The following is a 27,945-nucleotide window of genomic DNA, read 5'->3' as shown; positions in this document are numbered from 1 at the left end:
TTTTTTCTTTCCTTTTTTGTATTTGAAGCACATGTGACCAGTTTTGAGATTTTCTTTAACTTTTTTGATTTTGCAATAATATAATTTAAAATATATTTGCTATAATGTCAATGAATACCCAAAAAGCTTGAGACTATAAAAATGATGTCATTGATTGTTTAAAAATAATTATGGGACTTTGCTTAATGATTTTGTCTGATTCCAGGAGAAGAGAATACAAAAAGAGCCACTGCACAGTGCCACAGAAGCATAAAGCTAAATTGCGTAGTGCCAATCGAGCACAATGTCAAAGAGACCAACCAATCCCAACGGGATTGATGAAAATTTTGATCCAAGACAAGAGGACTTGAACTTGTTTGGGGTTTGAGGTTGCAGTCGTTTAACATGTATTAAAGGGCAGGTCTTCCTTGTCCCACATTCTGCCAAGTATCTCAAATTTGGCTCCTACTTGGCTCCTATAATCAAGTCCCTTTTCTGTTTTTCATGGTGTGGTAAACTTTCTATAGTCCTGGGTAAATGCATAACTGCTTAAATCATTTTAATTGGGCCCTGATTCAAGGACCTATTATAGATTTATTTTTCCTTTACTTAGAAATTTTACACATAAGACTTTGATAATCTATATTTCATCCAGAACTTACTTTTTTATTTGGATTTTTTACTCTTGCCAATTGATTCATATACCTCATAACTCAGCCATGCATCCCTAAGTGATCCCTGTGTTTTTCAACACCCTCTTCAGGCGGGATGTATGATTATTATTTTAAATTGCAAATTTTAAATTCTTTTTTAGAGTAATTGTAGGTTAAGAAACAAGCTACCTCTCCACATCCAGAAAATGAACTCTTCTTTGAAGATACCATGAAGATGCCTCCACAGACCACAAACTACATCAAGAAGATCCAGAATGAACTTTGGGTGTAGTTGATTGAACTGAAGGTTGATTGAATATTTAATTTGAATGTATACTCTAATGCCAAAAGGGGACTGCCCCCTAACTGGCTTTTTGTCAGTGCGCCTAGCAATTATTGGTTTTGTTCTCTTTTATTCTTATCCTCAAATTATTGCAATTTCAAAGTTGGTATGTTTACAAGACCCACTGGAGAGACTAGTCTTCTGCGGATCTCGGGGGGAATGTATGATTGAAAATCTGTTACCCTAAAAAAGAACTACATATCCCAAGAGCCCACTGATTTCTTGTTATTATGTACTTCCTGTAGACAGAGGATAAAGGGTGTGGGCTTTGGAGGCTGCTTCTCGCTGATGTAGAATCAGCAGTGATGGTGGTGAGTGGGGATGGCTAAAAATGGCTAACCAGCCATTGGCATGTGATCTTTATTTTGTATCTTCTTTATTCCTTGATTTCTAATGATCATTAATAAATCTCTTAAAATATAATATTATTATTGAGATTTAATTTTAACTTTTACATTATCTATTTCTTCCTTTAGCTCCTTTAATTTCTCCTTTAGAAATGTATATGCTATACCATTTATAACATAAATATTTAGTAATGATATTACTTCATTGTTTATAGTACCGTTTAGCAAAATGAAATTTCCTTCCTTATATCTTTAATCAGATCAAGTTCTACTTTAGCTTTGTCTGATATCATGATTGCTACTCCTGCTTTTTTTACTTTAGATGATGCCTAATAAATTCTGCTCCACCTTTTACCTTTCATCTGTCTGTGTCACCCTGCCTCAAATGTGTTTCTTATAAACAACATATAGTAGGATTCTGTTTTTTAATCCACTCTGCTGTCTGCTTCTGTTTTATGGGTGAGTTCATCCCATTCACATTCAGCATTATGATTACTAACTGTATATTTCCCTTCATCATATTATCCCCTTTAGATCTTGCTCTATTCCCTTTCATTTCTCTTCCTCCTCAGTAATATTTGCTTTTTGTTACAAACCCCCATCATCTCCTCCCTACAATTACCTCCCCTTTCCCTTGTCTTATCCCCCTTCTACTCCTCTGTAGGTTAGGATAGAATTCTATGCCCCACTAAGTATACTTGTTTTTCCCTCTCTGAGCCATTTACAAGGGTAAAATTTAAGCACTGACCACACCTTTATCCTCCCCTCTCTGTATTGATTTTTCTTACCTCCTTATGTTATATCATTTACCACATTCTATCTCCCCCTTCCCTTTTCTCTCAGTACAACTCTCTCTTTCATCCCTTGGGGTTTTTTTACATATCATTTCATATCATCACATTTACATAAACATTATATCATCATATATTATCGTATCATATACATATCATCATAATCAACTTACTTCCCCACCCTCTTTCTGAGGAATTTCCTTCTATCTTCTCTAATACTAAGAATAATTTTTGAGAATTACACAAATCTTCTTTCCATGTAAACATATAAACATTTTTTTAAACCCTTACCTTCCTTCTTGGAATCAATACTGTGTATTGGTTCCAAGGCAGAAGAGTGGTTAGGGCTAGGCAATGGGGGTCAAGTGACTTGCCCAGGGTCACACAGTTAGGAAGTGTCTGAGGCCAGATTTGAACTCAGGATCTCCCATCTCTAGGCCTGGCTCTCAATCACTGAGCTACCCAGCTGCCCCCAACATATAAACATTTTGACCTTAATGAGTCCCTTAAATTTTCTTTCTAACTTACCCTTTTTGGCTTCTCTTGTGTCTTGTGTTTAGACTTCAAATTTTTTGGTTAGGTCTGGCTTATTCCTCAGGAATGCTTGGAAATCTATATTATTACATGTCCATTTTTTCCCCTGAAAAAAAATATACTCAGTTTTTACTCTAGATTATAAACCCAAATATTTCACCTTCTTAAATACCATATTCCATGCCTTTTAATCCTTTATTGTAGAAGCTACTAGGTTCTGTGTGATCCCGATTGTAGCTCCATGGTATTTGGATGGTTTCTTTCTAGCTGTTTGAAGGATTTTCTCCTTAGTTTGGTGGGTCTTGAATTCAACTATTATGTTCCTGGAAATTGGCAAATGAGGATTTCTTTCTGGGGGTGATCTATAAATTCTTTCAATTTCAATTTTCTTTTCTTTTTCAAGGATCTCTGGGCAGTTATCTTTGTTAATTTCTTGTAATATGAAATCCAAGGTTTTTTCTTCATCATGGCTTTCACTATTCTTTTCTTTCAAGTGCTGCCTCCTTCTCCAATGTCATAACTGAAAATCTTCTGTTCCTCAAATACATTTCCTTAATGTGTTTTCTCTGATCATCCATTTGTTCCTATCATTCTCTTGCATATATCTTATTAATCTTTCTTTATGAAAATCTCCCGAATAGAATATAATCTGCCCCAAAATAGAGATAATATAATTTTATTGTTATCTCTAGGACCTGAATCATTCCCATAAATATAGTATCATTAAGTAATTCTTTATTAAATCAAATTGATTAAAGCAGAAGGATTCCATTTAGTCTAGGTTCTTATGAGAATTGTTTTGAAGTTATATTACTACAGATAAGCTTTTGAGATAACTTTTTGTTGGTTCTCAGGTCTATATCCTCCTACAAGTGGACGGGCATACATCAATGGCTTTGACATCACAAGGAATATGATTGACATCCGAAAGAGTCTGGGTTTATGCCCCCAGCATGACCTCTTATTTGATTCCTTAACAGTAACTGAACATCTTTATTTCTTCGCTATGGTAATCCAAAGAATAATACCCCCTCCCCCGCCCCCCCCCCGCCCCTGCTCACAGGCTTTGGGTGATGAGTCTTTAGAAATAGCACTATTGGAATGTCCCAAAATAGTATTCTCATAGATTTATAGTTGGAAAGGAGCCCAACTCCTTCTACAAGTAAATAACTGAGGCACAGAACAGTTACTTGACTTCCCCAAGATTTAAAAGATAGTAAAAGGCAAATTTGAACCCAAATCCTTCAACTCAAAATCTTGCAGTCTTTACTGCCTTATTCCTTTTAAAACAAGTAAGACTGAAGGGGAAGGACCATCTCAAACCAAAAATTGTTCTAAGTTGTAGCCTTGTAATGGAGTGGAAGGAGTACTGGATCAAAAGTTAGAAGATAGACCTAGGCTCACATCTCAGTTCTGATACTTATGGCAAATGAGGCAAAGTCACTTCACTTTTGTGGACCCCAATTTCATCATTTATAATAAGAGAGGTTCCTTTCAATACCACTAAAGTTCCTTCTAGCTCTAATTCTTAAGATTCTTATTGAAATTTAGATAACTTAAATCTTCTTTCTTAATGTTTTAGCTGAAAGGATTTCCTAAAAGGAAGTTAAAGAATGAAATTAATTTCATGTTGCATATTTTTAACCTGGAAGATAAACGCAATGAGTTTTCATCTAAACTGAGTGGAGGGATGAAGCGCAAACTCTCCATCAGTATTGCACTCATAGGAGATTCTAAGGTACTGAATCTAGTAAAAATGGTCCTTACCATTGTCTGGTTAGAAATATCAGTTGATGTAAATAAAATCAAATGGAGATCATAATTATAAGACTTCCTAAGAGATAATCATTGAAGAAAAATAATAATGGCCTGATATTGAAATAAAATCCTCCCTTCAAAGGGAAGTGGATTGTTTGTGAAAGGCCTAGATGAATGGGAGATGAGAAACACCCACCTAGAGACTTTCCCAGGGCCAGCAAACAAAATCCTTAAGCTTTTGAAACCAAGTTTATTTGGATAATTGGGGTAAACGGAAAGGATAGGAAGGGTCCTCAGCTACAGATCTAAACTTAGACCCACCTTCTACACATCTCATGAGAAGTACTCTTAATTACTTCTTTAGGCCATGCTTTTCCACTCCCTGCTCTTACCTAAAACCCCAAAATGCTATCTGACTATCTACTAATCTCACTACCCAGATTGTCTTTAATGAGGCAAAGAAGACAGGACTCACTGATAGCCTGAATACCCTCTCAAGCTTGGGGTTGGCTTCCTAGGTAACCCAGAGTCTCAGGTGACAAACCCTTGGGATTTAGTAGATCTCTGACTGATAACTCTCAGATGAATCTCAGTACTCCAGGGAAAAGCAGATCTCCTCAGAGGCAGATATCCCATCTGGGAATATCCAAATCTTTCCACCAAATCAGGATTTCCAATGAAATGAAAGAACAAAGATCCTTCTTCCAGCTCAGTGGAAAGCCAGATCCATAGTGACAGTTAAAACCAGTCAATTCCCAATATCCTCTTCCCCTTCCAGAATCTTTCCCCTCCTGGGCTTGTATCCAAATTCTCCTCCTTTCCTCTTAAAGACAATGTATGAAAATTTCTCTGTTCCTTACTTACATTCTGCCCTCTGAGCATCTGACCAAATCTATAGATTTGTCATATGCTCATCACAATATAAATTCCCCCTTATCCTAAACCTATTCTATCTTATTTACCTAAAAACCCTCAACACACAATTCTTATCTAAAACTTATCTATTCTTCTCTACAATCTAAAGAATTTAGTGGAAAAGGAAATTACAATAAGCAATTACATAAAGGAAAACAAATATAAAAGTTGCAATAACAATAGTAAAACTTAACATACAGAATGCAACAAAATATAACAAGAACATCAAAAATTGCAACATGCAAAGTGCAAACAGTTACAAAACAAAATGACAACCTTTCACTATAACACTAATATATCTTCAACTACTACTACTACTACTACTACTACTACTACTACTACTACTACTACTACTACTACTACTACTACTACTACTACTACTACTCTAGGAACCTTTTTAACATGCGAGCAATGGAACCAGGACTCTGTCTAAAATTTTAATTGTGGAAGGTGAAGTTAAAATTACAGTGAATGGACCAACCCATGATTCCTATGTTGCTAAGGTTTTATTAAAAATTTTTATGTAAACTGAGTCACCTGGCTTGATGTTATATAATGAACACTCTGAACTAGAAGTCCCATATCTTGCAGTTCTCTTAATCTGTCTTGTAAAGCACTTACATAGGATTCTATTTGGATGGTGCCCCCTAACATCAATGCATAAGCAGTTTTACAACTTTTGACTTGTAAAGGTAGATAACCATACAACATTTCAAATGGTGAAACATGAATATCAGCCCTTGGTCTTGTACAGATATACAATAACACTAGGGGTAAGATGTCTGACCATTTAGGATGTGTCTCAGTACAAAGTTTCCCTGTCATAGTTTTTATTTCTCTATTTATTCTTTCTGCTTGACCTGAACTTTGTGAATGGTATGGGACATGAAACTTTGCCAGGATTCCCAAGTTCTCACACACTTGTTTTAGAATGCCATCTGTGAAATGGGCCCCTTTATCCAAGTCAATTCTAACCAGAACTCAACAATCTCTCTCAGCAAGATCTTAACAACAAATGCTGAAGTGTTCCTCACATATGGAAATGCTTCTGGCCATCTTGTTAATTTATCCACCAATACCAAGCAATACTTATATTTCCCTGCTTTGGGCATAGTAATATAATCTTTTTGCAGATTTTCAAAAGGAGTGTGAGCTAATGGTCTCCCACCTAGATCTCTTTTCTTAAAAACACTGTGATTGAATTTCTGACAAATAGAACAGCTGGAACAAATTTTGTTTGCCATGGTGGTAATTACTGGGGCTATCCACACTCTTTTTACAGTATCAACTAAAGCCTGTGTCCCAAAAAGGCCTTTGTAGTGAATAGCCTGGAAAATATGTTTGAAAAATGCCTTTGGGATGCCCTCTGATTGGGGAATGGCTGAACAAATTGTGGTGTATGTTGGTGGATGGAATACTATTGTGCTAAAAGGAATAACGAACTGGAAGAATTCTATGTGAACTGGAACGACCTCCAGGAATTGATGCAGAGTGAAAGGAACAGAACCAGGAGAACAATATACACAGAGACTGATACACTGTGGTACAATCGAATGTAATGGACCTCTCTACCAGTAGCAATGCAATGATCCAGAACTATTAGGAAGGACTTATGAGAAAGAACACTATCCACATTCAGAGGAAGAACTATGGGAATAGAAACAGAAGAAAAACAACTGCTTGATCACATGGGTCAATGGGGATATTATTGGGGATGTAGACTCTAAATGATAACCCTAGTACAAATATCAATAATATGGAAATAGGTCTTGATCAACAACACATGTAAAACCCAATGGAATTGCATGTTAGTTATGGGAGGGGGATGGGAGGGGGGAGGAAAAGAACATGATTCTTGTAACCATGGAAAAATATTCTAAATTAACTAATTTAATAAAATTTTCAAAAAAAAATAAAATTACCAGCAATTTTTAAAAAAGATTCAATAAACATTTATTAACCATTAAAAAAATGCCTTTGGAAGTATTGGCTTTCTTGTTGATGATACCCAAATGCCAATCTCTTTCCTTTCTCCAAAGCTATGCTGCCATGTTTGAATTTCTGAGTCAAGATATGCTTTCCCAAGATCTTCAGATTCTATGACTGAGAAATTCATTATGTAACCTGGGGCATTGTGTGCTACATAATGGACAGTAACATCAGCATGATGATTACCTCGAGAAACTGGATCTCTGCCAAAAGAACGACCTCTGTAGTGTATTACAGCCAGTTCTTTTCGTTTTTGAATAGCTACCAGTGTCTCTGTGATAATCTCTGCATGAGCTATCTGTTTTCCCCCTGATGTAATAAAACCTCTCTGTTTCCAGATGGAACCAGTTGCATGGCAGATAGAGAATGCATAATAGGAGTCTATAGATATTAGCCCTTTTGTCTTCAGCTAACATACAGGCATGTTTCAGAGTTACCAACTCTGCCCCTTGTGTACTCATGTTCTTGAGTAATGAACCATACAGGGTCTCAAACTCAGTGACCACTTCTGCCCCTGTAAAACAGATACCATTCTGCATGAAAGATGAACCATCTGTATAAAGCATCTGTATAAAGGATTGTCCAGTAGTGTATCTTTCAAAGCTTGCCTCAGTTGTTCTATTAATTGGACCACTTCAATATAGTCATGCAATGGTTCTCCATTTGTTGGCAAATCAGGTAATAGTGTGGCTGGATTTAAAATACTGCACCTCTTGATTTGTATGTTTTCATTCCCAAGAAGAATTATGTCATATTTGGCTATGAAATGGTCAGAAAAAGCCTGAATATGATATTTCAACACAAGGGCTTCTACTTGGTGTGGACAAAATATTGTCAATGAGCACCCAAGAACCAGGTCTGTAGACTTCTGCACTAACACAAGCATGGAACTATCCCAGATGCAATAGGATCTAGCTGTGCACTGTAATATGCAATTGGACAATAATTTGACCCTAAAGTTTGTTTAAGAACACCTGAAGCTATCCCTTTCCATTCATGAACAAATAGCACAAAAGGTTTTTTCATAATCTGGAATTCCAAGTGCTAGAACAGAAAGAATTTCTTCTTTAAGTTTTGCAGTTTTAAGTTTTAAGCCTGTAGATGTTCTGGCTGTAATTCAAGTGGTTCAGGTTCTGCATCTTTTGTTAAATCTGTAAGTGCTTTGGTCAATTCACTATATGCAGGGATCCATTGTCTATAGAATCTTGTTACCCCAGTATGGCTCTTAGCTGTTTTTTAGTCTTTGGGGCACTTAGCTTTTGGATGTCTGCTATATGTTTTGGGGAAATGCTTCTAGAACCACCAGATAAAACAAATCCCAAATATTCAACTCTCAGTAAGCACCTTTGAAGTTCCACCTTAGATACCTTATGTCCCCTTTTTACACAACTCATACAAAAGAAATTTGCTATCCCTCAAACATACTTTAGCACTGGGAGAAGCTAAAAGTATGTCATCCACAAAATGGACAAGTTTGCTGTCTTTAAATCTGATTGTCTCTAGATCTTTATTAAGGATTTGTGAAAAGAGAGATGGGCATTTGAAGAACCCTTGAGGCAAACAACTCCAACAGAAACTTCCCTGCCAGGTGAAAACAAATATCTTTTGTCATTCTTTGTGTGTTGGTATTGAGAAGAAAGTGGAACATAAATCTACCACTGTGAAATATCTGGCACTGCTTGGTATTGAAGAGATAATTGTGGCTGGACTTGGAACAGCTGAGTGGGACTTAACCACACAGTCAATAATAGCCCTTAAATCTTGTACGAATCAATAACATGATTTCCCATTTTCATCCAGTTTTGGTTTCTTTATTGGGAGTATGAGTGTATTAAACTTCAAAATACATAGGACTATAATGCCTTATTTCAGTGATGATTCTGTAATAGGAATGATACCAGCTACTGCCTCTTTGCTTAGGGGATAGTGCTATGCAAGGTGGAGGATCTCCTTTGGTCTTTAACTGGCGTTGCAGATTTTAATAGACCAACATCTATAGAATGAGAAGCCCATACCTGTTCTGGTATATCTCAGGTATAGGATAAACTCTTTCTCTTTTCCAACTGCATCTAAGAATAACATTGGGAAAAGATTCAGAGCTCTTTCAGGAAGTTCTAAAGATATATCCCCTGTTGGTATACATTGAATAGTTGCTCTTAATTTGCATAAAAGATCTCTCCCAAGTAAATTCATAGGTGAATTGGGCATTAGCAAGAAAGAGTGTTATATGGATAAAGGACCCAATGATACCATTTTGAGTTGCAACTTCTTTACCCTTTGTGGTCTCCCAGTCACTCCTACCACCTCCATAGTTCCCATAGCCTTACAATCTTCTGGGGATGTTTGCAGAACAGATTTAGAAGCCCCTGTATTCACAAGGCAATATATCTATTTCCCCACCTTCAGAGTAATATAGGACTCTGTGCTACTCGGTGGAGAATGTATTTGAATAATAGGAGGTAGCACATCAGGATCAGGAAACTGCATCCCTAGTTTCTATCCATTGCCTTCCATCTCCCCATTTACTCTTATATCCCTGTCCCATGTTTTCACACAGTTATCATTTTGCCAGGATTTTTGTGACTCACTACATCTTCCATTGTTCTTCATATTTCCATTGCTCACATTTACAATTTCATCTACTTCTACATTATATATATTATTTATTTCATCTACATTATTTACATTAATTATTTTATCATTTTCATTAATTATCTCATTTTTAAATTCTTTTACATCTGTATCATTAACAATTTCTTTCCTATAATCAGTATATAAACTTAATTTAATCATACCATCCTGATCACACCTGTAGGCTAAGCAGGTTCCCTTTTGCAAATCACCTTTCTAGGTATTCCCCCCCAGCCACCTGTTCTCCTGTTCTGATGAAATCCTGCATGCTTTGTAAGTCTGGAGCTTGATGGGTACCATTAAAACAACCATGATTACAACAATTATTTCCAGTATATACATTACTATTAAATCCATTATTTACACCATAATAATTTTATCTATAACCATTATAACCAGTATTATAGACATTGCCTCAGTTTCCCCTATTCTGAGCTGAAAATTGACCCCTGAATCTATACTCCCTCATCATGTGCCCAAGTTGATTGCATAAATAGCTCCTTGGAGGATTTTGCCTGTTCTCTCTAGAATTATATACATGCCTTGGAGGCCTATAAGACTGCAGGACTGCAACAGTCTTAACCTGCTCTTTCTCACTTGCTTGAATCTTTTTGTTTGCTTCCTTCAATTGTATACTTTATTTATCAATTACCTCAGTCTTATCATCTTGCCTATCTAACTCATCCTGGTAAAAGTAAGTCCTTGTTCTTTTTAATTCACCAAGACCCATGGTGAACCAGTTCAGGCAATTGCTTCTGAAAAATTGGTTCACCACTGGGCAGGCATTCTTGATGAATTGGCTTCTTATGTGACTTACATTTTCCTCAGATAGTACATCTAGGCCATGCCAGTGTTCCCCACAATCAACAATCCTGTCAAGGAAGCTAGCTAGTGTTTCCCCTTTGTCTTGCCTCAGTCTCTCAAATTTTGACCACGTCCCTGGGTGCTTAGAATTTGCTCTCATGGTTTCTAAGAGAGACTCCCTTGCCATTCCTAGAATTTATCTTAAGATCTTTATACACAGGCAACCATGGAGTAAGAGCAGTATTGGCGTTTGTTTGTTCTACAATCTGCTATTTCTCCCTCTTAGTTAAAGCCTCATCCAAAAGAAGGTCAAAATCTTGGTAATTCAGATTATATATTCTGATAACTCTTTCTAGCTCTTTTACAACTTGGACTGGCTCATCTTCATATTTAGGGATCCATTTCTTTAAGGATTCCAGTTCTCCTTGTGTAAAATTCTTGTGCTTTCTAATAAGCACAATGCCCTGGTCAGTTGTAACATAAGAGACCTCTCTCAATGGACACATTGTAACTGGCTTATGTTCCAAAGCCTCAGCCTCTAGTTCTCACTTTGTAGGAGCTTGTTGTTTAGCCCCTGCAAGCTTCACTAGTTCCTATTGCTTTAGATTCTTTACCACACCAGTAACTTTCATCAATTCCTCACACGTTGTTTCAATTTTATCCAGTTTCAGTTGTAATGCATTAACCATATTCTATAATTCATCAATACCAAAAGTCGTCCAGCCAAACACATTATACCTTTTTAATATCCATCTTAAACTTTTAGCCACCACAGACATACTACAGAATATTAATATTACAGATGGAATATAAGAGCTACCCCCTCTTATAGTTGCTTCAGCAAAAGGAAGCAATATCTCAGCACTGGACCAATTATAAAACCAATTAGATATCAGCACCAGAATAGCATAAGGAATGAGAGAGAAATAATATCCCAAACCCATATTTATAATTATTAGAAGATATATTTGAGATAACATCAGCTGTAGTAATATAGTAGAGTAATGAAAAGTAAAACTATTGTTTACTACCACTGTAAAAGGTATTCAGATCAAGTAGCAGCTGTTAAAATGAAGCTGAGTTAAAAAAAAAAAACAACAAGAAATATAATGTTATGTGATCTGGTAATAAGGTTTCCAAGGTCTAGCCCTGACTTAACCTGTATTTATCTGCAATCAGATATATGACTCAACCACTTTGTCTCTTTAACCAGAAGAGCAAATCTAAGTTGTGCTCCATGCATAGTAAGAGATTCCATATATGATATAGCACCAGTTACCAAAGTTCTCTTTCTGGCCTGTAGGTTGTGATGCTAGATGAACCTACATCTGGTATGGATTTGATCTCACGAAGGGCTACCTGGGATCTCCTTCAGAAGCAGAAAAGTAGACGCACCATCCTACTGACCACCCACCATATGGATGAGGCTGACCTGCTTGGTGACCGCATTGCCATAATGGCCAAGGGAGGCCTACAGTGCTGTGGCTCTTCACTTTTCCTCAAAAAAAAATATGGTCTCTCCAGTTTTTCCCCCTTTAGATCCTACCCACATACTACTGCCAACTTATCTTTCTTTATTAGGATTTTCTTAATGAATTTCCTCAGTATAAAAAACTAAAATCGTTTCCTATTTCCTCTTGTATAGGATTTAAATTCCTCAGCTTAAACTTTCTCATCTTCTGTTATCTGGCTCCATTCTAACTATCCAAACTTATTTACTACTATTTTCTGATATATGTACCCTCTATTTCAGTCAGTCAGATCATGTCACTATGTGGACCAATTCAAATATTTTAATGAAAGGATATGGTTTCTCAGCATTGTTTTTGGAAAAGGTGGATTCTGGAAGTAAATAGTTTATTCTCAAAGTCTTTGCTTTAGAAGAGCTCACAGTCTAGTTGGAGAGACAAGACTCATGAAACATTTAAGAGACAATATAGTATACAAAATTAAATGTTTGTATTGTTTTGTAAGATTTTTAGAAAGAAGATCATTGTGAAATAGAATAGTAGAGAATGATTTTACAATGGAAATGAGACTTAAATTTTACACTATAGAACAAATACTGCTTAGGTTGTTAGAAGGGAAAGGAATAGGAATTTTATGAAGAGAACAATATAAATTTATAGAGGTAAGAGTAAGCATGTTCTATGAATCAATAAGGAAACCAGTATTCTAAGGAGGAAGAATAGAAAAAAGAATAATAGAAATATAAGACTAAGTTATAACAGGCTTTGAAAGCTAAATTTGGATTTTATTTTATGCAGTAGACTGTAATAGGAGGCTAGTGTATGTTTTTAAGCAAAAAGGTGATATCGTTAATTTATTCTTCAAGATTGGTTAACACCAGGATAGTTTAAAGGCACATTCACCTGTGCCTTGTTTAGGTATTGTTGAGCATTCTACTCTTGGAAATTCTCTCTTCCCTGATCTCCTTCCTACCTTTCCTACGGACCTATTTTTTTTTCCCTTTATCCTCCTAATCTCATAATAGTAAGTCTTTTTTCAGTCTAAGTTCTCAGCTCTTCACTTTTTTTCTCTCTATTGCAATCCTTAGGGAAATCATGTTCTCATGACTTCATATACAATGTTTATACTAGTAAAGTCTAAATCTAAAATAGAACTAAATTAGTCATTAATATTAGCAAAAGATTGGTGAGAAGGTCCCTCACTTTTATGTATGTGATATATTTCTTTAAATCTTGCTCTAAGTTGGGAATAACTCTTTGCAATTCATATATTTAAAAAAAATTTAAATAACTTCGTAATAATTTTCTTTTATAGTAAAGTATAAAGAAACTCTTGGCAACAATACCTAAACAAGGCACAGGTGAATGAGAATGAGGACATCCACAGAGGGAATCAAAGCTTTACTTCTTTAGAATTCCAGTTTCTGCTACCTCTAGACCTAGTACCAAACCCCAGATAGGTACTATTCCCTTAGAGAAATTATCATGAAGAATATTGACTCAAACTCCCAAATAGCTAAACTTATATCAAAGGTTTTCCTCACCTGCTTGATCATACTCTCATGAAAATACTCTTTCTAGGTTAGGACTTGTGTTTAACATTCACCATCTGAGGAGATTTAGCATTTTTTACAATTGTAGCCAAACTTTATATGACTCTCTATTTCCCTTTTCCTTGTAACTACCAAATGTGGTATATCAAGGGTAATGTAAAAAGTAAAGCTTTCACTTGATTTTTAAAATTATTTCAGGTGCTGGATACCGCTTGATCATGGTGAAGGAACCTCAGTGTCAAATAAAGAAAGTTTCCCAACTGATTAATCAGTTTGTACCAAATGCCACTTTGGAGAGTAATGTTGGAGCTGAGTTGTCATTTATCCTACCCAAAGAGGATGCTCACAAGTATGAATCCAGAGAGTGTTGGGCTGATGATATTTATACTTTATTTAGTTACTTTCCCTGTTTTCCTCAGGCATAACACCTCAGCATCCTGATAAGCCAGGGTTTCTGCCTTTTTTCTGTTATTCAGTCATATCCAATTCTTTGTGACCCTATTTGGGATTTTCTTGGCAAAGATTCTGGAGTGGTTTGCCATTTCCTTCTCCAGCTCATTTTATAGATGAAGAAACAGTAGCAAATAGGGTTGAGTGACTTGCCCAGGGTCATACAACTACTAAGTGTTTGAGACCAAATTTGAAGTTGGGAAAATGAGTCTTCCTGACTCCAGGAAGCATTCTATCCACTGCACCACCTACCTGCCCCCATTCCTGCCTTTACTTTGTGCCAACCAGTCAGGAAATTTAGAAGTTGAAAATTCATATTTAAACTTTCTACACGTCAGCACGATCATGTATCTTCCAAAGAAAATTGAAAAAACTAATTGGATATAACACTGCATATACCAGCTTTCTTATTTGTGTAGGATTTTTTTTTATTTTCAAGCCATTGCATGGAGAGTTTTCTTAAGAAGGTTTCATCCACCCATATTTAATTTTTATTTTTTGTTAAATGAATTACTATTTTCTCACCCCATGTGGTTTTCTCTTTTTTGATGAAGTTTTTTGTTTTCTTCACTTTTATTTCTATTGTAGAATTGATTTTTTAAAACATTTTAGGGAAGGATAAGAAGATAAATTTCTCTAAGTTATTCAAACAACTTTTATATTCAATATAGTTAAACTTTATTTTTAATACCCTTTTAATAGATATTAAAGCTATTCATTTTTGCTAACTCTATAACTATGCTGGCTTATTGTAATTAATCTTAATGTCTTTTTTAAGTGCTATTTTTATTTTTTCTCTTTAACCTTGAGATACTTATATTACTTATTATAATATTTAATTTTAATTCTTTTTATAACAGAATTATTACCATATGCTAATTAGCATGTTAATTAGATGGATACAATATCACTATTTCTTTTAAATTGTAAATTGTCTACTTTGTCCTTTGGAGTTTTTCACTTCTTTTTTGGGTAGTTGGTTACCTGATAACTTAATATTTTCTGATATTGCAGAACTTTTTTTTACAGTAAATTTTTAATTACTAGTAATATTATTTGTTTCTCAATTAGATAGAAAAGCATTACTTATTCTGCCATCTTCTCAGAAGGTCTAGTCAACAACCTTAGAAATAGGGCTTATGGTTTGGAATACTATGGAAGCCTTCCTTGTCAGCCAAGTATGATATTTATGCCAGATTTCAGCAAGTGATTATAAGAGAGGTTCTTTGAGAAAGTTCAATTTTTAAATGTTGAGGCTTTTCTCAACCTTATTTGACATATTCAGCTTTTTTTATTAAATTCTGGAAATATTGTAGATCTGTTGGTTCACATGTGAGATCTAGTACCAGAATGTTTTGGGGCTTTTTTGCTAACTGAGCTTTATTTCTCCCTGATCTAATTAAATTATCAGATTTTAACATTTCCCTAGACCAGCATATCCAACCATACATAAATTAGCAAATACGAGTTCTGCTCTTTTATCACTATATATTTCTGGCTTTTGTTGCCCTAAATTGAGGGTTTGAGGATCCTTCATACAGAGACTAACCTCTTTGCACCTTAATCAGGCAAAGATACTGGAGCTGTTTGCCATTTCTTTCTCTAGCTCATTTTATAGATGAGGAAACAGGTAACTAAGATTAAGTGACTTGCCCAGGGCAGCCAGGTACTAAGTGCCTGAGGCCAGATTAGAATTCATTTCTTCCTGACTCTATTTCTGGTGCTCTATCCATTGAGCACCTAGCTGTCAGGGATTAGAATAAATGAGTTCTAAAATTCCTTCCAACCCTAAATTTTAAGATCCTGGGAATATGGTTCCATTCATCTGACAAACCCCTCTCTCCACTATCCACCACATAAGAATACTAACCTCTAGAAAAGTCTTCACAAATTCAATAAACTATTAAAGTCATAATGAGTTTAAGGATACAGAATATAAACTTATAGGTTATTGCAGGCACATTGATTATATATAAATTCTAAATTTGTCCAATTTCTATGACTTTCTGTCAGTGTTCATCAGTTTTCTATTCTTCCCTTAATTTCATCTTGAATAAAGTTTCATGAGATCTAGATTTCAACTGATCTGGCCAGGCTATTTAAAAGAGCAAATCTTTTCCAGATCTCCACACAAGTGGCGATTTTTCTGCAAGTATTTCTCCCTCTAGTACAATGCCTGAGTTTTTCTTTAAAGAGACGCCCCCATTTTTCTCCCTGGATGAGAAAATGATTGGCATCTGTTACTGATTACACAATTACTTTTAACCAGATGTAGCCATTTATCCAACCTATTCATAAAGAAAAATTACTTGCTTAGGTAGTTGGTTATGGTAAGGTCCCACCACAGTTGTTCATTATCTCCTCCTACAATATTCCATTACCTTTCTAGCTTACAATGCATGCACAAAATTCCAGTGTTGTAATAAAGAACCAATGAATGAATTTTTTTTCTGTCACATGGGGGGGGGATTATTATGACACTACCAAACTGTTAAAAATTCAACTAGAATAAACCAGAACAGCACTTTTTCTCTCTCTTTGCTTTTTTCTAGGTTTGAAGATTTGTTTACTGAACTAGAAAACAAACGGAAATCTTTAGGTATTGCTAGCTTTGGGACCTCTGTTACAACTATGGAGGAAGTCTTCCTTAAGTGAGTAATTTGTGGGTATAGCCCAGGAAATCAAGCTCTTCTCCCATCCCCTCTTCCTGAATCATGTATGGATTTAGGAGTAAATCTTGGCCCCACTTCATGAAACTAGAGTAACCAAATTTTACTGAGTTTTAAAAGATACTGATGTCCTATGTTAATTTTATCTGAAAAGACAAGTACTGGAAATTTAACTGTGAGATTCCTTTCTCCTGAAATAAGAAACGTTATGGGAGACCCTCTTTGAGATCTTGTGGTGGGTAGGTTACTGATGTCAAATTTACCACAATGCAAAAATTATACAGATTAAAAATTTAGGTTTTATTATGCTTACGCACAGCTTCAGGAAGTAGAACAATAACTGAACAAAGATTGGAATTTCTGACAAGCCTTTATAGAGAAAATTATGTCAAAGAGATAAGGAAATAATTTTTGATACATAGCATTCTTGTGTATCCCCTTAAGTCATAAAAGTTTAACAAGCTTAAATAGAATCATAATTTCATAAAGAAACAGACCTGCCTAAATAGACTCTAACGGTAAACTAAGTCAAATTATAGACCAAACTACATTTAGAAGCTTCACGGTGGACTGATTGAGAGAGACTTACATGCCTCAAAGATAACTCAACGTTAAAGCGAATTGGTATCCTTCCTCAAAGTGAGTCAAATTGCTTTTAGAACCCTGACTCCCTTTGGATTCTTATCTGAAGAATATGTGAAGCCTATTTGAAGCCTTACATAAATTTTCACATTCCCTGGGACAAGTTTTAGCCAACTCAATAAACTTCTGACTAGGAGAAATAGCCCTGTCTTACCCCCTAGTAATAAACACCTCTGTGTTGGAGGACTTTGCAGCGCAGCCTCCCAAGTGCCTGGCTGGCCTTTTGGATCCTGGCATTAATCTCGTGGTCTAGGGACCGTCGTTGGCAATGGTGCTGCCCAGGTACTTGAAAGTGTTGACGTTAGAAAGCTGCGTGCTGTCGATTGTAATGCACGGCTGGTTCGTTGGCCTCCCTGGTGCAGGTTGGAACAGCACCTCTGTTTTACTGAGGCTGAGAGTCAGGCCAAACAGTTTTGTTGCGGTGGAGAACCTGTCCACAATGGTTTGGAGATGATTTTCTTGGTGGGCCATGAGAGCACAGTCATCTGCAAAGAGAGCTTCCAGGATGAGTCTCTCTGTTGTCTTTGTTTTTGCAGTCAGGCGGCGAAGGTCAAATAGTGAGCCATCCAGTCGGTATTTGATGTAGACGCCCAGGTCTAGATCCAACACAGCATGTCGTAATTCTTGGGTGAAGTATAGGTTGAATAGTACCGGAGCGAGAACACAGCTGTGTTTCACGCCATTGGAGATGTTGAAGCGATCAGAAGTCTCTCCACCAGATAGGACTTCCCCTGTCATGTCGACATGAAAGAGCTGGATCAGTTTGACGAATTTTGCTGGGCAACTGAGCTTGCTAAGGATCACCCACAATGTGTCCCTATTCACTGTGTCGAATGCCTTTGTCAGGTCTATGAACACAATGTAGAGGCTCAGGTTCTGCTCAAGGCATTTTTCCTGCATTTGCCTCACCATGAAGACCATGTTGATGGTGCTAAGATCTGGTCAGAAGCCACATTGTGATTCAGGCAGGTTCTGCTCTGAAACAGAAGACAGGAGTCTGTTGAGTATAACACAGGCGAGGATCTTTCCGGCAGTGGAGAATAGTGAGATCCCCCGGAAGTTGTCACAGGCTGCTTGTGTGCCTTTGTTCTTGTACAGGGCTAGGATGGAGGCATCTCTGAGTTCTGGGGGCATGTCTTCCTCTTCCCATATGCTGGTCAGCACTATGTGGAATGCCTGGAGCGCCTTTCCATTTAAGGCCTTGTACACCTCGGTTGGGATCCTGTCTTTACTGGGTGCCTTGCCTGCTCTCATTTGTTTAATGGATTTTTGGACTTCCTCTATTGAAGGAGGATCGTCAAGTTGTTCAATGGTGCGGTTTTGGGGGATCTGGTCAAGGGTGCTTTGGTCGACTGAAGAGGGTCGGTTGAGAAGCTGACTGAAGTTTCTTTCCACCTGTTGCTGATGCCTTTTTTATCTTTTATGAAAGTGTTACCGTCAGAGGATAGCAAGGGAGTGGTGGTGGGTTTTAATGGCCCATAGACAGTATTGAGGGCACTGAAAAATTGTTTGTAGTTTTTTGTATCCGCAAAGCGCTGGATTTCTTCTGCCTTTTTTTCCCACCATTGGTCTTGCATCTTCCTGATCTCACACTGTGCCGTGGCTTGGAGAGACCTGAATCTGTCCTTTTTAGGAGCAGAGTTTGGGTTATTTTGCCACTCCATAAAGGCTTTGTTCTTTTTGCCCAATAGGTCTTCAATAGCAGTGTTGTTCTCGTCAAACCAGTCCTGGTGGTTGAGATGTTTGGGGCCTAGGACTGCCTTTGATGTTTCCTTCATTGCGTCTCTGAATTGGTTCCATTTCTCGGTTGAGCTTCCAGTGAGTGGTCCCTTGGCAGATAGCTTGTTGTACAGGCAGGACTGGAATGTTTGCAAATAAGATGGATCTCTAAGATGACTCGCGTTGTAAAATGCACGAACTGTCTGGGCACATTTTGGATGGCGAGGTGCAATGCGCATTTGAAGAGTCGCTCTAACCAATTGATGGTCTGTCCAGCATTCAGCTCTTCTCATGGCTCTGGTGATCTGTACATCCTGGATATCTTGCCGGCGTACAATGATGTAGTCAATGAGATGCCATTGTTTTGATCGTGGGTGCATCCACGTTGTTTTATATTTGTTCGCCATTCTGAACACAGTGTTCATGATGGTGAGTTCGAACTCTGAGCATTTGCTGAGTAGCAGTAGGCCGTTGTTGTTCATTTTGCCCACACCGTGTTTGCTGAGAACTCCTTTCCATCTTTCATGGTCCTGTCCAACGCGGGCATTAAAGTCTCCCTGTAGTATCAGCTTGTCATTGGTGGGCACTGAGTGCAGGACGGCACTCAGGTCAGAGTAGAACTGCTCAATGGTCTCCTCTGTGCTGGTCAGTGTAGGGGCATATGCGCTGATGATCATGGCATACTGGTCTTTGCTGAGAGGCAAACGGATCTTCATGAGCCTCTCGCTGATGCCCACAGGCAAGTCTGGCAGCTGTTTGAGCAAACTGGTCTTGATAGCCAGGCCAACACCATGGATTCTGTCTTCATTTGAGGCTCTACCTTTCCAGAAGAAGGTGTATCCAGTGGTGGGTTCGCTGAGTTATCCCTCTTCTGGTAAGCGTGTTTCACTTAAGGCTGCGATGTCGATGTTATATTGCGCAAGTTCTTTACCGATTAGAGCTGTTCTTCTCTCAGGTCTTGGGGGTATTCTCTCTATCAAGTAATGTCCTGATGTTCCATGCTCCTAGTAGGAGTTTCTTTGTGTTTTATTTTCTTTGATTTCGACCGCGGTATGCTGACTGGGTGTTTGTAGGGCAGGCAATGTTTGGGACACCTTTTCTAGTCCCCTCCCTTGATTAGGGTGAGCAGTACTGTCCTAGAGAGGGTTGCTCAGTCGCCCAGGATGCTGCCGAACATCCCTGCTGCCATACAGGGCCGAGCGACCACTGGTTCGTGGGCCGCCTACGTGCAAGATCGTGACTACAACTGCCAGTGGTCACCTCCACCTGTTGCGTCACCACTCCCCCATCGCCGCAGGTCTTGAAGAGGGTGGACGGGGTTAGGATAGATGAGTGTGCACAAAGACACTTGTGCGTGAAGGAGATTTAAGTGGAAAAATTGATGCACAGAGACAGTCCCACTCTCTCGGCATCGGAAGCCTGGGTCCAGTGGCACGAAAAGTCGTTACACCTGGAGACTTCCTCAGCTGAATTGGATGGCCATGTTGTCTTTTGTGCTCCAACACGCCCTAAGCACTCCACAGTGCTTTGCTGCATCGCCATCTCAGCCGTTGAACCTTCTTATTGGTTTCTTCCGCCTGTTCTGCCGAAGCAGTCTTCACATGCTGGGTGAGCAAAGCCCTGGTTCACCAGGGGTCTACCACCCAATGGCTACCCTCACAAGTTTTAGCCAGCCTGTCGAAGCCTTTGCCCTGGATGTGGCTGCTGCCGCATGCTAGCAGCTACTGGGAGCCACAAGTGAGAGCTGGGTGTCAGGTGAGGGTCAGAGGCTGGAGAGCTGCCCTAGAAGGGCATGACAAGCCCTCCATACCAGAGATACTACCCCTCCCTGAGCACCCCATATACCCCGATATTATATGATATCATTTATATATCTACATATGTTCATACATATATATGTGTGTATATATCTATACATATACCCACCTATTCTGTGTATGTTTATAAACTAACTATAAACTCATTAAACTAAACTTAAAAAAAAAATTTTTGAGATCAGGTACCATGACATACTTCTTTAGGGATCATACACACACTAAGTATTCAAAAAATTATTTTGATTGTTTGATAGGTATCAATTTTCCCTAAATCCATACTAAAGGTAACTTCAATCATTCAGTTACATCACTTCCACTAATTCAATTCAAGGAAAAGTTTTTTTTCCAAATATTCAACATTGAAATGGAATTTGATATTTTAAAAAATAAGAATAAGTAACATTAACATAATGTATGTTTTGCTAAGGGCTTTACCAATATTATTTTATCCTTGCAACAACCTGGGAATATATACAGTATTATTGTTATTCCCATTTACCAATAAGGAAATGGACAGGTTAAGTGACTTTCTCAGTGTTGTATAGCATCAGGCTGCATTTAAGGTTCACATTATGTCTTTTTGACATCAGGTCCAGTACTCTATTCACTGTGCCACATAGTTGCCTCAGTATTATTTAGGAAAACAAAAAGCAAAAATGTCAAACTATTTAAGACTTTCACACAAAACACTTTTCTTCATAGTTTCGGCAAGTTCCAAAAGAACAATCTCAGTCTTTTAAGTGGATATTCAGTTCATTTGTGTTTAAACTGTTCTTGAATTAATCCTAATACTATATTCATAAATTCACTACTATATCTCTGACAGACAAATAGTCATCTAGCCTTTCCTTAAAAATGTTCATTAATGAGTAACTACATTAAGTAACTCATTCTGCTTTGGAATTACATCAATCATTAGAAAGTTTTTACTTTTACTGCACAAAAATCCACTTCTGTAAATTCTCTCAATAATCTTCTAATCCTTTATAAGTACATGTGAGTCTCATATGAGCCTAACTCCACTTCATGACTGCTCCTCAAACATTTTAGAATAGCTTTTACATAACATCTCAAGTTTTATCTTCTCCAAAAATAAACATTCCTAGTTCCTTATACATTAAGGTTTTAAGAATTACTCATCACAGTAATCATCTTCTTTGGATTAAATAATTTTCCAGTGATCCTCTTTAAATTCACCTTGAACATAATAGCTGCTTAAAGCTTTGTTAAATGAATGACTAATAGTCAGAACTGAATATAGTTTACTAATGCAGAGTACAATTGCACTATTAGCCACTTTGTTCTATTCAGCCAAATATTACATTAGGTCTTTTTCATCTATATCACAGTGTTGATTTGTATTTCTCCTCCTGTACCATCCCTCATTCATAGGAGAACCATTTAGCCAACCTTGCCTGATTTGCTCTTGTATGTTTTTATCTTCCCCTTAAGTTAGTGGTCTTTATATTTTTTGTAGTGGCATCCCATTTCTTTACAAAAGAATGATCACAATTATCATAACACATTTCATATAATTTTCTAAGCTAATATTTTAGTTTTCAAATAAACTTAAAAACATATCACAAATTTTGTAACCACATAGGTCTTAAATATGCAAATAAAATATCATAGCATATCTTAGTTTTTATGTATATATTTTCATTTTTTACACCATAAAGTATCCTTCCATCTCCACATCCCAGCAGGCCATTCCATATAACGCATAGTATTTTCTTTTTGAAAGAGGGGAAAAAATCAGCCCAACAAATCAATACATTGAAAAAGGACTGAAAACATGTCCAACATTAATTTTCTATTTTTGTGTATGTGGTTTCTCTTTCCATTTACATTGTTATAACATTGTACATATTGTTTTCTTGGCTTTTTTTACTTCATTCTACATTGAGTCATATAAAACTTTTCATGCTTTTCTGTGTTCATCATATTATTATAACAGAATATTCCAGTAGGTTTATGTACTCCAATTTATTTAACCATTCCCTAACTAATGGATTTCTACTTTGTTTACAAATTTTTTCATCACAAAAAAAAAATGCTGCTATCCATGTTTTGGTGTATATGAAGAATTTCTTATCAACTTTGGGATATAATTCCCATTTGGAAACTAAAGTTGGAAGAAGGAATAAGCAAAAATAGACTACTGTGTAAAAGTATAATATGCTGAGATGCCAAAAATCCAAGCTAGAAGGAGAGATTAACTCTGTAGCAAATATAAACAGAGACTCAAAGAAGAAAAATTGTCTTCCAAAATAAGACTATTAGAAATAATAAAGGGAAAAAATACAAATTAAATGAAACTTTGGACAGAAAGAATTAGAAGGAAAATACCTTTAAACAAAAAATCGTAGAACATAGCTAACCTCCCTAAAATTTAGACTAGACCAAACACAAGTCAATGACTTTATGAGACAGAAAGAAATATTAGAACAAAGTAAGACTATTAAGAACATAGAAGAAAATGTAAGCTATATGATTTCAAAAGCAACTCTCCTGGGGAAGAACAAGAAGAGATAATTTATGAATCTATGGACTTGAAAGAACACACATGTTGGGAGCTAAGATGGTAGAGTAGGGACAATTTGCCCACCCAAATCACACACACACACACACACACACAAAGAAAATAAATTGCCTCAAAAGAAAGAAAAGGAGGTGCCTAACACATGACCAGAGGACAAACTGCCAAAGCAGGGAGACCTGTCCAAAACAAGTCACTGGGCCAGGAGAAAGAAGCAGCAAAGCAGAGGACCAGCCCAATGCACTTCCACACAGGCCTGGGCAGTAAAGTGGCAGAACCAAAGAATAGCCCAATGCACTTAAGATTGGAGGAGCAACCCAGGGCAATCCATGCAGCCTAGGACAATGGAAGAAGCAGAGTACTAGTCTAACACACTTTCACATGTCCCAAGGTAATAAAGCAGGAGAGTAGGGGCAAATCCAGAGCTAGCTGTGTGGCCAGAGACAATAAAGTATCAAAGAAGGGGGGAAATAACCTTGCCCATAAGACAACAAGGGAACTGACAGCATAGAGAGTGAAATCTAGCTGGACAAAACATCTTGAAATGTCCCACAGCAAGCCAACAAAGCCACTACCTTGAAGTACAGTATATGGGACCCAAAGACAGCCAGGCCTACCCCAACTACCAGATAAGACTACACTGCAAACTTTGAAAAGTGTTACTTCTACTCCACATGCAGAGAATAACCTCAATAGATAGATAAAGTAATGGGGAAAAATAACTAGAAAATTTGGTTTAAAAGACAAAGAAAAAACCTAACCTTGAAAAGTTACTTTAGTGACAAGAAAAATTAAAACACAAACGCAAAAGAGTACAGCAATGCCAAGAAAGGAAACATGTAAAGCCATAAAGAAAAATGTGAAAGAGTATCAGGCCCCAAAAGAACCCCTGAAAGGACTTGAAAAGAAACTTAAAAATCAAATAATAAGAGAAGTCAGTAGCTTGGGGGAAGGGAGATCACTGAAGAAAATAATTCCATAAAAACTAGACTGTGCCAAATGGAAATGGAAGCAAAAACACTGAAGATAACAACTTTCTAAAGAATAGAATTGGCCATATGAAAAAGGAAGTACAAAAGCTCAAGAAAGAAAGTAACTTCCTAGTTAGGGCTAGGGGGGCAGCTGGGTGGTTCAGTGGATTGAGAACCAGGCCTAGAGATAGGAGGTCCTAGATTCAAATCTGGCCTCAGATACCTCCTAGCTGTATGACCCTGGGCAAGTCACTTGATCCCCATTGCCTAGTCCTTATCACTCTTCTGCCTTGGAACCAGTACAGAGTATTGATTCTAAGATGGAAGGTAAGGGTTAAAAAAAAAGAATGAGAAAGCCAACAGATGATGACATGCAAAGGCTAGAAATGTAGAGGTATCTTAATATTGACTTATAAATAGCCTATGACTAAATACTTAACACAGATTTTACAATAAGGTACTGTAAATATAGTCCATATAAGAAAATTTTAAAATTGAGATTTCTTCTCTGATACAAAGGGAGGGTCAAAGAATTTTATGCACATTTTCCAGATTGCCTGGGTGCCAATGTCCCTAATACCCAAGAGGTAGAAAGAATACCTATATTTGTTTGGAAAAGAAGAAGGTGATGGAACTTACTTTTTCTCATAACTAGAATGCATGAGAAAATTATATTAATATGAAGGTAGAGGTGAAAAAATAAATGGGTATTTGATGAATATATGTCAATTAGACAAAGGAAGATCAAGCACAGAGACAGTATAGAACTACACCATAAAATTTAGGGAAATAGGTGGAAATACAAAAGGAATTATTACTAAAAATGAGAGTGATACTGTAGAAAAAAGTAGTTGCAAACAAAATTGAACAAAAAAAAAGCCAACTGCCTAAACTTGAAGTTAGAATTCAAAGAAAAGAAAATATCTGGAATCTGAAGAGGTCCCCATCTATTGTTGAATGTCTGAACAAATTGTGGCATGTAAATGTAATCAAATCTTATTGTGGGGAGGCAGAAGAAAGATGATGGAATTTAGGAAGCAGTGCAGCAAGTTCAACCTCACAAAAAACCTCCTATAAACACATCTAGACAATATACCAGGTTAAATCCTGATGGAGAAATACAAGAAAAAGTCACATTGGGTCATGATACCAATCCAGGTTGGCACAGGAGACAGACAAAAAAATCTGTGGACACAGGATAGTCTGGAGCAGCCAAAGGTGGAACACTGGCACTCAGGGAGAAGTTACGCAAAAGGAGGCAAATCTATATCCATACCATGATACTGCAAGGAATAGGAACAGGTACTATCTGGCAGCTTTGTCCCCCACTACCCAATTTCAGGTCATAGATTGAAGATAGACAGATTGAAGAAAGGGACCTTGCCAATACAGGAGAGGGTGCCACAGACCCTGGGGTGAGATGAGCAAAGAGTAATGTTGTGGCTAAGATCCCAATAATAGAGAAGGCTCTCAGTTCTAACTTCTAGCCCAATTTAAATCCTGCAGAGACTTTAGGGTAGGAATTCAGATGAAAGGGAGAGCCTGTAGTTCTGTGCTTTAGAAGCAGCAGCACTTCTCAGTGCCTAAGTTAAGCAGCAGTCTACTGTAGCTCAGACCAAAACACGCATGAAAAATTTACAAAACTCAGACAAGTACAAAAATCAGATTTTGCCCCAAAACAGATCACTTTGGGAGCACTGAAAACTTTTAGTCACTAGTTTGAGCTATCTGAGATATTAGATTAGTACAACCTGCAGTAACACCCCTCCCAAAAAAAAGCAAATGGACCTGTCCAGACCTCCATTGGAAATAGAGAGCCTAACTGACATTAAATCAGAAGGCAAGAAATAGGCTAAAACAATGAGGAAAAAAATTTTTTTTCTATTCTAAAAACCTACTCTGGTGATTGTAATGCTCAAGACATAAACTTGGAAGGAGAGAATGATTCCAAAACATCTAAAATCAGTCTCAAAGAAAAGCATAGTTCAGGCACAAGTTCAAATAAAGTTCTTGGAAAAGGTGAAATGTGGGTTTTAAAAATATATATTTTATTTGTTTTAATTAGCCTTCTTACTCTCACTCAAACCCCTCTTCCCAATTGAGAACATGAGAAAAACAAAACTCATTACAAACATATCTAGTCAAAGCAAATTTCTGCATTGGGTATGTCCAAAAAAATTTCATTCTGTATTCTGAGTCCTTCTCTGTATCAGGAAATGGACATCATTAGTTTTCTGGAATTGTGACTGCTCATTATGCTAACAAGATCAGCACAATGGTTCTCTCTCACATTTTTGTGCCATAACTTGTTCATCCATTACTCAATTTATGGACAAGCCTTCAGATTCCTATCTTATACCACCTCAAAAAGAGCTATACTTATTTTTGTACATTTTTTTTTGAGAGAGAGCATTGTAGAAGAAAGAATTGGGAAAGGGAATTAACAGCTTGGCACAAGAGGTACAAAACCAAGCCACAAACTCCCTGAAAATGTGAATGGACCAAGTAGAAGCCAATAACTTCATGATACAACAAGAATTTTTTTGAAGTCAAAAGACTGAAAAAATAGAAGAAAACATAAGGTAGTTCATAACAAAAACAGTACATAACTCCATCCCACACCTGAGCTGCACAAAAAGTCAATCAGAATTACAAAAGCATTAAGAAAAGGGGCTACTAGAAAAGCCAGCTCCTAAATTCAGGAAAAAGAGAGCAGCCTCCCAAAGCTAACACCCTCCAAGCCAGAAAAAGAAAATGTTAAGAATCACTGGAGTATCTGAATGACATAACCAAAATGAGAGACTAGTCACAAAACCAATTCTGCTAAAGTAAGAAGAAAGAAAAGCAGATAAATTGAGAATATATTTATAGCAAATCTCTCTGATAGAAATTTCATGTCTCAGACATAGAGAGCGGATTCAAATTTATAAGAATAAGAGACAAATGATAATTGGTCAAAGGATATGAAATATGAAGATGAACTCCAAAGTCAAAAGCCATATTAAAAAATATTCCAAATCACTAATACTTAGTGCAAATTAGTGCAGATTTCAAATTAAAGCAACTCTGATGTTATACCTCACATTCATCAGGTTGGCAAAATTGCAAGAAAAGAGAAAATGGCAAATGTTGGGAAATAGGTGAATTGATGCACTTTTGGTAGAGCTGTGAATTGATCCATCTGTTCTGGAAAGCAATTTGGAACTATACCTAACATCTTATCTTCCAAAGAGATGAAAGAAAGAAGAAAAAGAACCAAATAGGCACAAAAAATATTTTTTGTGATGCAGAAGAACTGAAAACTAAGGGAGTGCCCATTAATTGGGGAATGGATAAACAAAATATGGCAAATGATTATCATAAAATACAGTT

The 27,945-nt window shown here is 37.0% G+C and overlaps 1 protein-coding gene across 7 annotated transcripts in view; it reads left to right on the top strand.

Moving 5' to 3' along the window:
* Positions 1-27,945, top strand: part of LOC100026608 (phospholipid-transporting ATPase ABCA3-like) — a 268,136-nt gene that overhangs the window by 156,086 nt on the left and 84,105 nt on the right. For all 7 annotated transcript variants that reach the window (XM_016423876.2, XM_056806544.1, XM_056806543.1 and 4 more), the window contains 5 exons: positions 3,502-3,656; positions 4,230-4,385; positions 12,048-12,258; positions 13,965-14,115; positions 16,769-16,867. In XM_016423876.2, the coding sequence (XP_016279362.1) occupies positions 3,502-3,656; positions 4,230-4,385; positions 12,048-12,258; positions 13,965-14,115; positions 16,769-16,867 (772 nt within the window). The remainder of the gene's footprint in view (positions 1-3,501; positions 3,657-4,229; positions 4,386-12,047; positions 12,259-13,964; positions 14,116-16,768; positions 16,868-27,945) is intronic.

Source organism: Monodelphis domestica, chromosome 7 (assembly GCF_027887165.1).
Source record: "Monodelphis domestica isolate mMonDom1 chromosome 7, mMonDom1.pri, whole genome shotgun sequence".
In the NCBI taxonomy this organism is placed as follows: Eukaryota; Metazoa; Chordata; class Mammalia; order Didelphimorphia; family Didelphidae; genus Monodelphis; species Monodelphis domestica.
Note: the sequence above shows the minus strand (reverse complement) of the source record. Positions and strands in the feature narration are given on the sequence as shown.